This window comes from Leptosomus discolor, chromosome 19 (genome assembly GCF_034619465.1).
Source record: "Leptosomus discolor isolate bLepDis1 chromosome 19, bLepDis1.hap2, whole genome shotgun sequence".
In the NCBI taxonomy this organism is placed as follows: Eukaryota; Metazoa; Chordata; class Aves; order Leptosomiformes; family Leptosomidae; genus Leptosomus; species Leptosomus discolor.
Genome location: NC_141409.1, coordinates 7,918,442 through 7,932,691, shown reverse-complemented (window position 1 = coordinate 7,932,691; position 14,250 = coordinate 7,918,442). Strand labels below are relative to the sequence as shown.

General features: G+C 44.6%; 1 protein-coding gene across 1 annotated transcript; it reads right to left on the bottom strand.

Moving 5' to 3' along the window:
- Positions 1-6,897: 6,897 nt before the first annotated feature.
- On the bottom strand, positions 6,898-13,286 carry LRRC8A (leucine rich repeat containing 8 VRAC subunit A). The gene is made up of 2 exons (XM_009948699.2): positions 11,130-13,286; positions 6,898-7,781 (listed from the first exon to the last, which is right to left on the bottom strand). Exons 1-2 carry the CDS (start codon positions 13,284-13,286, stop codon positions 7,506-7,508), a joined length of 2,433 nt encoding a protein of 810 aa, XP_009947001.2. The 3' UTR covers positions 6,898-7,505.
- Positions 13,287-14,250: the final 964 nt, after the last annotated feature.

Genomic DNA, 14,250 nt, shown 5'->3' with positions numbered 1-14,250 from the left:
AGAAAGAGCTTTTCAGCAAGAGGAAAACCACCTCCGCCATGTAATGCCCAAAAAAAGTCAAAGAGGATGTCATCTTTGCAAATACCTTCTCTTCCAGTAAGTTTAAATAAGGAAGGTAGAAAGTACTTGGACAAAACTGGGAAATGACCCCCTTTTCCTTCCCTTCCTCCCTCTCAGAGAGCTCTTTTGCAGACTTTAAACAACATTTTCTCCTGCCAGCTCCGCCAGAAAACTGCACTTCTGGCGAGCTCCGTTGGAGGCTGCCAGAGCCCATCCCATGTCTGTGCGAATGGTACAGGAGCGAGTGGCATCTGGCACACGGACAACCCTGCAGCAAACAAAGCACAAGCGTTTCAAATGTCTTTTTGACTGGCACGATTATCCCAATTGGATAATGGAGCCAGCCAGCTTGCCAGTTCTCCCGAGCCAGTTTAAGCAGCTCAGCGCTCTCACGAAAACTGCTGCTGTTGGAGCTTCCAGGGTTATTAGGGAAGGAAAAATTTCAGCTAGATCTCTCTCATCACCTCTCCTGAAGTCTTCGGTATGATTGGCAACAAGTGTCAAAATATTCAGTGAGAAACAAGGAGCACAGGAAGGACAATAAGCGCAAGTGCATGAAATGGTACAGCAGTATTTGAAGTGGCACAGCTACTTGAATGCTCTTCCCTGGTTGAGCAGTCCTTTCTTTCATGTTATCAGAAGCCTCAGAAATGCAGTAATTTTTCCACCAAGAGAATTCTCGTTGTCATCAACAAGTAAAAACAAGATGGTTATTTTCTTCAAAAGTCAGCAAGGTAAAAAGCTGATGGTGCAGCAGGGCTAGAGGGTTTTACCAGAATAAAACCAATATAGTTCCAGCTGCCTCTTACATCTTTACACTTTCCAGTGAGCTACGTAGCAAATTTGGAATTAGCAGGATTAAAAGCCTTTTTCCAGCAAAGACAAATCAGTTCTTTACTCTTGGGCTCTTTCCCCATCACTGATTTGAAGTCCTGCAGGAATCCAGCAAGCACCAGTTTTCTTTGATGCTACCTTTCGCGCTTTCCTTTTGCTCAGCTACTCAAAGAGCTGGTAAATCCTTGCCAAAAGGAACTGCAGTCTGAGCGAGCCTTAGATGACAAGGAGCATTTTGTCCTCTCCTTTCTTGGTTCAGTCCTGCTGAGCATTTCATTAAAACTCCTCAATGTCCATAAGCAGCATCCAACACTACCACCTTTCACCTGTTTCCCCGCCTGCTCACATTTTGTCACTGAAGCAGGACCAATGTCCCTGTGGTCGAGCAGGCTGGGACAAAGGAAGCAAGAGAAGGCAAAACACAAGAGAACGACCTTTCTACGCAACAAGTGAGCTGCACAAACTCAAACTGTCTTTGAAAGTCCCAGGCTGATTCTCTGGAACACCTCATGAACACGCTCAATTAGCAAAGACGCTATCTCCCAGCATTTTCAGTTGAAACATTAGTGTGTGGGGTAGGCAGACAGCGAGGAAACACACTTAAATTTGTTACCAGCAGTTGGCCGAAGACACTACTTCTATGGCAACAGGCAGTTTTCTCCATTGACTTCAGTCCCTCTCCCTAGGAGAAGGGAGCACAACACACATTTTGAAACCCAGCTGAGTTTCTGTAGGTCTATGCAGACAATGCTCCCCACTGTCATGTGTTTGGCCACGTAAATTGTTTCAGCCATTTGTTAAATTGATGGTGAAATACATAACGCAGCCCAGGCTTGTCGCTGAACAGGACCTCTTTCACTGTACACCTACTTTCTGCTTATTCATAAAGGAATGCCATAATCCACAGGGACACATGTGATGAGCAAAAAAGCCCCAATAATCCTACACAATAGTAATTAACATCTGTCTTCTGAAAAGCGAGATCATGAAAGGCTAAGTGCCTTTGCATACAGAAAAGGTGAAAGAAAAGACATAAAAGGAAAATGCAAATTCAAAATTAAAACTTTTATTCTGTTGAAGTGTTCGGTCTTACAAGTCTTTCAGAGAAAACAATAGCAGCCTTCAGTGCTTAAGGTGGAGGTGCTGTTGATCAGCTGCCCGAACAACCCCACATACAAAGTGAATGTCATGATTCTGAAATGTTACATCAAGTCGCAGGTCTCGGATGCCAAACCACAACCCTGCTTATGCATTTACAAAATGGGAGTGAACAATGTTTAAGCCATGAGTAGTATCTTACTTAAATGGACACATTTGTCAGCTGTAAGAGATGACTCAGGCTCATCAGCCCCCTTCTCATTAAGTCTCCTCTAGAAAAATTTCCCCCATTGTTCAATAAAATTCCTTTAAAGGAGACCGAGAGAGAGAGGAAGGGAAGGGTAATTCCAGAAATCCTAAATTAAGCCTTTCTTTGTGTGAATTCACCCAAAGTTCACCTTTGCTATCAGGGTCCAGCAATTCCAGTACAGCTACTTCTGAAAAGGGATGTCGGAGATGAGATTTCTGGAGGATTTCATACCGCTGAAGTAGTTCAACATGATCCTACCACTGCAGCTGGAGGGAGAAAGGTCTGAGTCAAGCAATACCCTTGTCCAGTTCTGGTTCATGCACTGTTAGAACGCAAGTGGGACAGAAAACTCACTGTTTTGGCACGTGCTGAGTAAAACTACAGGATCCACTGCGCGGCCAAACAGTGCGGGGAAAAAATTTCCTTTTAAAATGCAATGAGGAAAAAAAGAAAAGCGACCTTCAAGCAACAGCTTTACCCGTCCACATTCACACAGCCTTACCTTAGGGAACACTTCAGAGTAGATGACTCTGCTGTTTACAGTATGACAATATTGTTTGTCAGGGAGAAGTCACACAAAGTTAAGAAATCTCTCCATGGTTGAAAGAAAAAGAACCAGAGGGAACAGCTGGCTTCAGGCAGAGACTATTAGAAACACACTTGAAGGAGCAAGTGCCTCTGTGGAGAAGTTACACGTATGTATCTCTAGAGAAGGCACAGCTACTAGTGAGGGGAAAAAAAAGTTACTCCTCCCCTGAAGGAGGACTAAAAAAAATTAAAAAAAAAAGAACTCAAACCATGCGAGTCCCTCTCCAAAGCAGAAAAAAGGAAAGGAAAGGAAACGGTGACACAGCTGTTGAATCAATAATATTTAAAACTTTTTTCCTCTGTAAAGGATGTGTTATTGTTCTCAAAATTCCTAGAATCATTTGTTAGAGAGGAGAAGAAAAAAACAAAACAGAGGACCCCAGTGTGGTTCAGCAACAGAAAGCCACTTAATACTATTTACGGTAATGAACACCAAGAACTTTAATTAAAATTAAGTGAGCTAAATGGTGTGTATAAATGGTAATATGAAAAAATAAAAAATGAGGTAGGATATCATCAGGAAGTGACAATTAATACCAAAGAACACCACATCATGAAAGATACCTGTTACAGCTATTCAACCATTCAGACTGGCAGAGTAAATTAATTCCAGCTGCTGAATTAACTGGGGACCAAATAATAAAGATCAGAAAATCTTAAAGAACAACTTCAGCTGACATTCCAGTGCATAGTTTCAGAGATACAGCAAGATTTAACACATTTAATGGGTTTGGTATTCCCTGCCTTCCAGCTGGTTCAAAATAATTAGTTGCAACTTATTACTTTTTGGGGTATTTAGCAGGAAAGGTAGAATCCCATTTTATTAACCTCCGGTCCTAACATGGGATGAGCATGCTCGTGATCTACAGGGGCTCCAAGAACTCATTCAGCTCAGAAGTGCTATTAAGCAAAAAGTTGGCTTGAATTCAAGTTGTTGTACGGTTTAGCAGCTAATAATCTGGTCTGCTACTTCTAGAGAGCTTTGAAAAGCCTGTCAGGAGAACAAGACACTGACCAGACTGTTGATTGTCTGCTTCAGTTGAACTTTCTTTTCTCAACACACAGATCAGCGTCAGAAATAAACACCCCTAAACTTCAGTTCAATGGAAACTTAAATGGAAAAAAAGTAGAACATACACTGACTGAATGCCTGTAAATGAGGAAGGATTGTTGATGTAAGCTCATCCCTCAAAGCCTGAGCAATCCAGACAAGTATGGGAAGTGGATGACTCACTATGCTGTGGGTTGAGTTTTACAAGAGTCCTGAGCAGTAAACACTTTCAGGACCTCACGGTTTAGACCCTATCCTTGAAGCTTTAAAGCTTCTTCCATCTCATCATACAAGACTGATACTCTGGAATCAGCATCTATTTGAGGGAAGACCAAGAAGCACATATCAGGAGTAAATAAAACCTATTGCTGTCTTCCAGACCGGCAACGTATTTTTGTGCCACCTGTCTTTCTGGTACAAGAAGTTATCAGGCTGCTCATCCCAATTCTGCCACGCAGGAAGTTCTCTCAAGCCCTAGCAGCCATGACCGAAAAAAACTGAGCTTGGAATATTAAAAGAGCAGCAAAAAGCTAGTGTTTTCATGCACGATCAATACTGGCCTGTCTTACAACTGCTTTGTAGCCCTCAGGCGTAGGGCAGTCTCTACTCAGCAAGCAGCAGGAGCACAGCTCTGTCGTTTGGTCAGAAGTTAGAGAGACTCTCTCACTTCTAGCAGAATAGCCTATGACAATACTTGTCCTATGGACTCAGCACTGAGACACGGGGCAGTTCAGGAGCCTTGCAAGCTTCTAGAAGCGCTGCAGCGTATTTTCAGGAGCTGCTTATAGAAGCTTCTAATGCAGCCATGTAAAGTTTAGTTTGACCTTTAACTAAGTCCACAACTGGAATCAAGAGTCAAAGCACTCTGGACATACAGAAGAAATCTCACTGCTCCTGTAAGCTCGGTGAAAATCCTGTGAGGTACTTTGCCCTGTCAGTTCTGGCTAGTCTAAAATACACGCTCTGTAAACCCGTTACGCAGTGGTCTTGAATACAAGCCGCAGCTCAAGCCTCCATTCAGCAGCCATCACTCTCCAGCACCATCTTTTGGCACACAGCGAGGAAAAAAAAGTTTCCTTCACAATCCAAACAGCCCCCACACCCACCACTAGGAACTGACTGGAAAACAGCATGACTGTAGATAAGCCTGAAGCCATTCCTGCTTTACTCAAGAAGCATTAAGCCCACCTAGCAATTTCTGCCCCCTCTGTCAATCCAAAATGCTTGTGCAAATACAGCAAGTACAATCCAAGAAGCATCAGCACCGATACTTCCCCAACCTTTCAGCAGCAGCCCCAACTAACACAATTTCAAGACACTAACCCTGTTAGAAACAAGAGCTTTTACAGTACCTTGCCTTCCAGATAGAGATTTAATCCTATTATTCCCTAGACTGTTCAAACTTTTCACAATGAATGGACTAAGGGAGGCAGAATTTACATCTTTCTTAAAAGCAGTTTTATAAACAGATCTCCTGGATTTTAATGTAGCTTTATTTAAGCATCTGAACATCAACAAATCCAGAGCCCAGTTAACATTGTTCATGGTTTCAGCGTGTTTAGTGTATATATTTCATATCTTACATCTGATGAAGAAAGCCACAGCGTGCCTTATTGCCCCAGCATCCAAGGGATCACCACGATTTGCCAAGCCAGGGCACTCGCTGGCAGCTTGGCAGGAACCACTTTGGAGACGGCTGCAGCTTCCCCCTTTTGTACACATGGGAGGCCTCCGAACTTCTTACGCCTCAGCTTGCAGCACTCCACCCCGGAGCCAACCTGTTGGTCTGATGCAGAGTATTACAACACCAGGACCCGCAGGTCCCCGAGCCTCCTCTTCCTTCTGATGGAAAAGAGCAGACTTAGGGTGTATTGTAGGCACACCTTAACCACCCCACCTTAAGGACATGATTATCAACTGGTAATAGCTACTATCTACCCCTGCCAGTGCAGAAGGTTGGGGTTTTTTTGTCAAACAATACCAAACAGGTCAGACTTGTTTCAATAAAGACTGCTCTGTCCCAGGGATCTAGAGGAGCTCAGGCCTCAAAGGATTCTCATACTGCTCCTTAACACTGAGGGAATGAAAAGGGAGGAAATAGGAGGGCAGGTTTCTTTTCCAGCACTGAGTTCAATCAGCATTAGTCTCTTTCTCAGGTCAAGAGGTGTCACAGGAACTGACAGCTGTTAAAGGAAGGAGGACAGCAGAAAAGAACAATCGAGCAGCTCTGTAGACTGTGTTCATGAAAAACACTGGCAAAGCACCTAACAACGTAAGAGGGGTGGGGCAAGAGATGCAGAGGAAAGTGTTCCTCTGTAACTAACACCACCAACCTCCAGGAGAGACCCCAACACACTGGCCAGTTTTATGTCCTGTTGCAATAGGACAAGGGGTAATGGTTTCAAACTAAAAGAGGGCAGATTCAGACTAGATATAAGGAAGACATTTTTTTTTTTACAATGAGGGTGGTGAAACACTGGAACAGGCTGCCCAGAGGATGCTCCATCCCTGGAAACATTCAAGGTCAGGTTGGACGGGGCTCTGAGCAACCTGATCCAGCTGAATATGTCCCTGCCCACTACAGGGGGTTGGACTAGACGGCCTTTAAAGGTGCCCTCCAACCCAAAACATTCTAGGACTCATATTTGATATGTGACAGAATACCAGGAATTTAAAAGTAGCTTAAAAACTTTACAAGCCAGATCCTGAAGCAACTCAGTGCTTTCGGAAGAGTAGATTAGACAGTCTGACTGCTTTTTATCCAGATCTTCTCCCACTTGCACTATAACCATCCATTTCAGAACAGGCTAAAGCCCTGGAATTATGCCAGTTAGTGCCTCCAGCGCAGCAGCTGGAGAAGGATGCTATGTGATCTACTCATCAGCACAAGTGACTTGAAACTGTTAAAATAGTGCAATCCTAAATGAGCAGATAAGAGTTTGGGGGATTTGGTTCCTTTTCCAGGGCAGAGAAGGTGTGGAGCGCAAAGGGGAAAGAGAACTAGTAAAACAAACAAACAAACAAAAAAAAGAGATCCTGCATTTGAGCTGATGTCTGAGAAACTTATCCCCCAAATTGTAATGCCAGCATCTAGATAAAATCAGCTGTCTGTATCCTATCCCACCCCACTGTGGGGCCTCGCTGACTGAATCTCTGAGTCAGAAGGGAACAGTACCAGGTGTCAGAGATGGAGGTTCAAGAGAGTTCCTAATCTCTTGATTTTTGCTTGCAGGACCCTCTCAGTCCCTGCTATGTATAAGCCCTGTTTGGAGCAATGCAGCAACCTTCACATTTCATTTTCTCCTCCATTCAAAGGTCATTTCTTCACACCAGCACCACCCACCTCACCCCCCTTCCTGTACAGAACAGCAACACCTCTCACTCCCACTGGCCCTTGCTCAGAGGCCAACTAATCTGTCTTGATCCTCATCTTGATCCCAAGCTTCCCCCACCCTGCATCTGAGGCAAGAAGCCACCTCATTCAGAGTCATGTTTGTTCAGGGACTCCTTGGCTAGTCTGGGAGTGATCAGAGGGGAGACAGGGGAGGATCTGGGGAAAAGGGGACTGGAATGGCCTTTTGTTTCCTTCTAGTCGGTCAGAGGCTTTTCCCTTTCCTCAGGGGATCAAGCTTGCTCTTTGTCTGCCCTCCACAGCCGCTCTTTGACTTCCAAGGGCAGTGTGTTGAACAGGTCCTCCTCTACCACAAGCCCACTGCGTTTCAGCAGAGGACATTCTCCCAGCTCCACAGGCAGGCACTCCAAGCGGTTCCCTCGTAGCTCTATCTGCGACAGATTTGTCAGCTCTCCAACCCGTGAAGGGAGTGACTGCAGCACATTGTTGCCCAGGTTCAGGGTTCTCAGCTTCCTGCACTGGAACAGCTCTGGGGGGAGACTCTCAATCTGAAAAAAAATAAAAATAAGTCCTAGGCAAAGTCACCAGCAAACAGGACATATGCTCCTAAGAGATCAACAAGCCCACAGAATACTTCAAGCTTTACAGAGCACTTGATTTTGATGATCCACTTCTCCCTTGAGTGATCTCCTGCCTCCTGCCATAAGGAGTGTTCCCAAAGTAAAAGTCACTGCACTGTGACTGCATGGATTCCTCTTTCAGACACTGTTGCATTAGTTACAAAAGGTCACCAGGGATGGTGGCTAAAAACAGAAGACATCAAGGACAGGATTAGAGGACCTGCTCACAGCTGGCCTATACTGTCACATGCTCCCATCAGTATTAGCATCCTTCCATCCCAAACCCTTTATACCATCATTGCATCGTAGCTCCTTTGCTTTAAGTAGCCATTATACAATTGGTGTTACACTGAACACCATGAAGACTGGATTTAATCAGGACTCCTAGTGTTGCTGTAATAAGAGCAGAGGTTATGTGGGTACGATCTCCAGGCCCCATTCTTCCATCACTTCTGTAGGGCTTTGAAATGTTGCAAAGACTTTCTAGGCTCCAAAGCACAGGGGTTTGACAGTGGTAAAATGCAACAAAATAAAAATGAAGCCACCAGCTCTTAGCTTTCCCACTACCACTTTCATGTACCCATGAGTCACTACCTTAATAAGGCTTATTTCTATTAAAGCCTTTTAATAGTCCAGTCCTCCCAAAAAGTTTCTAGGAAAACAATATGGCTAAGGTTTAACAAACACTAGGCTATGAACTAAATGTAGCAATTCAATATTCTCCCCTTGATTCAGAGTCTCATCTCTGAGGCTACCACTTGCCTTTAAATGCAACCATGCCCTTTTTAAAACTTAAATTATGCACGATACCATTCATGGCTAAATTAGACGGTAATCAGTTCTGAACAAGATCATGTCCAGGGAAAAGCAGAGATGAGACCAGATCAATTAAAGACAGTCCAATTCAGTCATTGTTACTGGTACTGTCAAGTGCTTTGCAAACAGCAACATGCAATCAAACAGTCACAGGCTCTTGAAAAATCATAAGTGTTATTTAAGGGACAAGTATCGGTTTAGGAAGGAAGCAAAGTGCTGTAACACAGCCTGCTTCCCAGAATGGTACACCAGTACCAGCCAACTCCAGAAGTCTATTTGCTAAGACCACTGAGCTAGGAGAGGACATTTGAGATAATTCCTGGCCTCGGGAAACACCAGCCTTACAGAAATGCGTTGCTGGCTGTCACTGTCTACTGTAACCAACCAGCCTGTCAGAGCCCCTGGGCAACTGTGGCCTTGCCCAGGCACCTGCAGAAGATACAGACAGCTCAGCTGTTTCACTGGGTCCTCACCACCTTTTGCTTCAGAACACACTGGAGCAAAGGCTGCTCCAGCCTTCCTGTTGCATTAACGTGTTTCGATGTGTTCTTTTTCCAAGAAAGAAATGGGTGGTGCCACACTGTGCTGCAGAAAATGGAGCTGCCTCTAACTCCTTTTCATCCAAGAGACACTCCACCCCAAGACTGCAGAGGATACACTGCAGATTAACCCTCCAGAAGCTGTGCTAGGAAGGCTGCCAGAACACAAACAGTACAGAATTATCCGGGTTCTGAACAGGACCTTAAGAATCTTTAGGGCTCCCTCATCTTTGATTAATGCCATCCTCAGAAACTGCCCATATCAGCCCCACCTGCCCTGAGAAAATATTTTGGCTTTCCACTTCATAATTGGAAACGATATGCGCATACCATGAAGTTTACCAGAGCTTAAGCCACCCATACAAACAGATGCACAGCCATCCAGTCTGCTAGTGCTGGGAAAACCGAGTGAGCACCTATTAAACTGGGATAGCTGAATGGCTCCTGCTTGTCTGCTCTCATCTTCAGTGCCACAACACAGACTTGAACTGTCAGACACTAACTTCAAAATGCTGGCTGGAGTTTTAGGAACCCTGTGTAATACTGAACTGCATTAGCAGTTAAACACTTGATTGAGAGTTCTTCCCCTGTGAAAAGCCAAGCCATACTAGAGCTGCTCTCTCTGCCTCTCACAGGCAATTTGACCATGTTCAGTCATGAGCACACCTTGCCAACAGCAGTAAGGATCTCTATATGTGACAGTGAAAGCCAGGGCTGCCCCAGGACAATTCTACTGCAGGTCACCAGAAGAACCCAGAAGCCACTAATTAGATCTGTCTGCAATTTGCAGCCTTTTGCAACTTCAGGTGGTAATAAACTGTAAGAGAAAGAGAACCTCCCAGGAATCTGCAGACAGAACAAATGAAAGCTTCAACAAGCCATTCAGCTCAGCACATCAGCCTGTGCAGTCACAGACTCATCTTTGTGATACAAGGTAAATGAAGTCTCTTTAATCCCAAACACAGGAACACAGATTCAGGAAAACACATGGGTACAGTTTACTTTAAGCAAATAAACAGCCGCCAACACAAGCCAAGAAACAACTTGTGGTAATCAGGCAGCACAGCACACTTAGTCCTCCCCTCTTGACCTGCCCTCCACTTAACCCACCTAGGATTACACGAGAAAACTCACAGCCATCATGCTGAAGCATAACAAGGTTCCATCATATTTCTTTCCCTTTGAAAGTCAAGGAATTGCCACAGTTCACACTTTCACATCTGACTGCCAATTGATAAACCTGGTTTAGTTTACTCTGCTCTGATGAAGACTGCAGAAGATTGGTTTGCTCTCTCCAAAGTCACCTCTGTGGAACAAGACTGCATTTTAAGAGCAAGAGCTTAAGAACCATTTTTTGTAAGTCTGTCCATATCCAACTTCTCACAAAAAGCGAATGCTTACAAGACCAAACTAGGGAGTATTCCCTGGAAACACAAAGTACTACAGGCAAAGCTGTAAGCCACACCCATACATGCCCTAGAGAGCTGCTGCCATAGTGCATGCACAGGTCTGAAGGACACAGGCTTCAGTGCACAGCTCTAGATTAAGACTACAGTTTCTCAGATCTCCATTTTAAGGCCAAAACTGATGTCAATCCAGAAGCTACAAGCTTCCAACTGCAGAGAAACAACTGACAGGCAGGATTTCCAAACAGCCTCCAATTGGCACATAGAAGCAGTTTCACTGTTAAGAGAGGTCACCCTACAGAACAAGGGCTGTTTGAAGAAAGGCTTGCCCCTGGGGTTATTTACAACGTTTTGCCTTAGATAAACTCCTCAGAAACAAAAGCTTAAGAATTTAAGCAGAACAGCAGTGCCAGAGGTATCTCACACACCATTGTAGCATGTTTAATCACACAGATAACAGAAGTGCCAGAGTTACTTTTACTCACACAGGAGTGCTCAGCTGCTGGCTCACTTACCCTGTTGGCCGTTACAGCTAGATTCTGCAGGTTTTGAAGAAGTCCAACGTCTGGCGGTATCGAAGTCAAGTTGTTGTGGCTGAGATCCAAGTACCGAAGTTTTCGGCAATAGAAGAGCTGGGTAGGGATCTTTTCTATCTTGTTACGATTCAGGTAAAGGCGTTCTAAATTGGTTAGGTTGCCTATTTGCATGGGGATGTAGGCAATGTGGTTGTACCACAATTTAAGGCAAGTGAGACGATGTAAGTGCTGGAAGCTGATAATTTCCTCGATAGTCTTTAGGTTATTGTCCTTCAGGTCTATCTCCTGCAGATTGTGGAGGCTAAAGATAGAGTGAGGAATACGTTCCAAGTCACAACGGATCAGCTCGAGTTCTGTCAAGTTCACCATTTTCTTAAGGCTGTTGAGAACAATGAGCTTGGTGCCCTCATTGTTGATGGAAAGCTTCTGAAGATGCACCCCAACATCTGTCACCACCTGTGGCAGCTTGGTGAGGTTACTCTTCAACCTCAACACCTTCAACCTCTTCAGCTCCCTCAATCCATCTATCACAATGTACCGGTTGTTTTCAGCACTCAAATTCCCTGTCAGATGAAGCTCCTCTAGTGTCTTGAGGCTATAAATCCAAAGAGGAATCTCCTTGATGTCTGTGAACTTGATATGGAGAGATTTCAAATTCTCCCTCAAGAAGGCAAGGGCTGGAGCCTCAATTTTGGCAGCTGTGTGGTAGAGCCACAGTTCCTTAAGGCTGGTGAGCTGAGCAATGCTTGGGGGAATAGTGACATCAGGGATAAGTTCCAGCTTCAAAACCTCCAGCTCAATGAGGTCAAACACCGTGTCAGGAATGCCACTCAACATGAAAAGATGCAACTCCAGCTTATCCTGGGAATTCTTGGTGATCCTCTGGCGCAGCTTCTCCAAAGTCCACTCATTGTTGAGGTTCAGCTGCCGCAGTTTGTTCTCACTCACCTCCGACAGAAAGACAGCAAAGCGCTTGGAGTAGAGGGGGTCATACTGATCGATCAGATGAAGCATAAAAGCAAAGTCATTTTTCACATCAGGAATGTCACTGTAACTGCTCTCCTCCCGGATGGACTCGAAGGAGTATTTCTTGAGTGATCGCCTCAACATCCACCAGAGTGTGTACATGCAGATCAAGCCATAGAATATCACCAAACTGATGTAGAAAGACGCCAAGATTTTGAAGAGAGTGGCCAAAGGATGAGCACAGCGGTACATCCTGTAGCCAGTCAAGCTCTCAATGTCCACTTTACAGTCAACGTCAAACGTTATGTTGTTGACATAGTAAACAGTATAGCAAATGATCAGAATGAACTTGATCACTTTGATGATGGTCTGTCTCATGTACAGGCGATAAACAATATCTCCCTCTTCCACATGTGTGCGGAACTTTTTCACTTTCTCAAAGAGTGCTTTGGCCTGTTCACCCTCTTTTTTGTCCAAGACACCAGTCTCAGACCGGTCCACAATCCCTTGCTCAATTCGAGACTTTGTTCTCTGCAGCATGGGAACAGTGGCTTCCACATCCTCACTGACTGTGGAGGATTTCTTGTCCATGGAGCCATTCATTTTCCCAAATGCTGGCTTGGTATCACTCTCTTCCACCACTGTCTCAGATAATGCCCTCGTTGTCCATGGAGAGTCAAAACACTTAAGCAAAATAGACACAAAATGCTCCAGCTTGGAGCTGGTCCTTGGGAATTTGAACCAGAAGTTGCTACAAGCCAGGAAGATGAGAGTATGTAGCAGCACCAGATAAGGAAAATACTTGGCAAACCAGTGAAGACGGTTCTCATAACACACCGCATCCACATAGTTATACTGGTGCCGGTCCAAATCATATCGGATCCCCGTAGGCCCTGTATCAGTAGAGGGAACAAGACTAGAGTTATAGTAGGTACGCTCTGGGGTTGCGGCTGTCCAACCTCTGACTGAGTCATTGCAAGAGTCTTTGGTAACCCATTTACAGGGCAAACAAATCATTTTGTCCTGGGTGACCTGAAGCGTCCCTCCAAACACTGCAATCATCAGCATCACTATGGAAATGTAGTCGGTGAAGACGTCCCACCATGGCTTCAGGATGCGGTACGCTGGCTGAGTGTCAGCAAAGTAGCGCAATTCAGTGACTGGAATCATGATTCACCTGAAAGGAAACCAGAAGCAGGCATTACTAGCTTGAACTGTTTTGCTCTGCTTTTCAAGAGGGCATCAGGAAAGTCATGTTAAGTGCTGACACAGCAAGACTGGAATTAGCTGAGACCCAATTTCAAGTCACTCAGACAAATGAATGAGGCTTCCTGTGAGTAATGTGCTACAGCTGAGGCTGTGGAGGCAGTTTGTTGCTGTCTTCCCTGACAGATGAATTGTCACAAACCATCAGAACTGGTCCTTCGCATCAGCAGTCTGTGGAGCAAGACATTCACACTTAAAGAGAGCTCATAGGACAGACTGAAACTACCCTGGCCAGACCAGTACTTGGAAGTTTACTGTTTTATCCAGGGATTTTACTTCAGGGATGAAGGAGTTTGCCAGCACTGACAGAAGTGATAGTTGTCATGAGTTGCCAGCATAGTTGTCATGAGTTTGTTACTGTTTTCACAGAGCTAGAAAATAATACTCCTGTATCTGTGTGGTTCTCAAACTGCAGAAGCAACCAAGAGGATTTATGTACAACACAGTTATATTTCCTAGAACTGCTTCTTGATGCAACTCAACATCACATTGATAAAGCAAGCTGGAAAAGAAAACAAAGTTGACTCTTCCTTTCATGCAAATAGTTTTGGCTTTCCCCCTTTGCACTAATTCTCTAAGGTAAGATTAGTTACTTGCCCTCTCATAGATTCAGTACTGAAATCCTGTAACAGCTGCTCTTTGCCTTATCTACTTCAGAAGTAGAGGAAAGGGAAGACATACTTAGAAGAATTCACTTTCCTGACCAACCACTCCCACCCAGAGTTCATCTCAGCTGGGATTTAAGTGTCACAAAGGAAATCAAAAGGTTCTGGGAAGCAGAGGCCTTATGGCAGTGCTTGTTCTGTCCTTCAGCCTTCCGGATGAAACTTCGAGCACATTCTTCAAAAAGCCATAGAAAGCCCGGAAA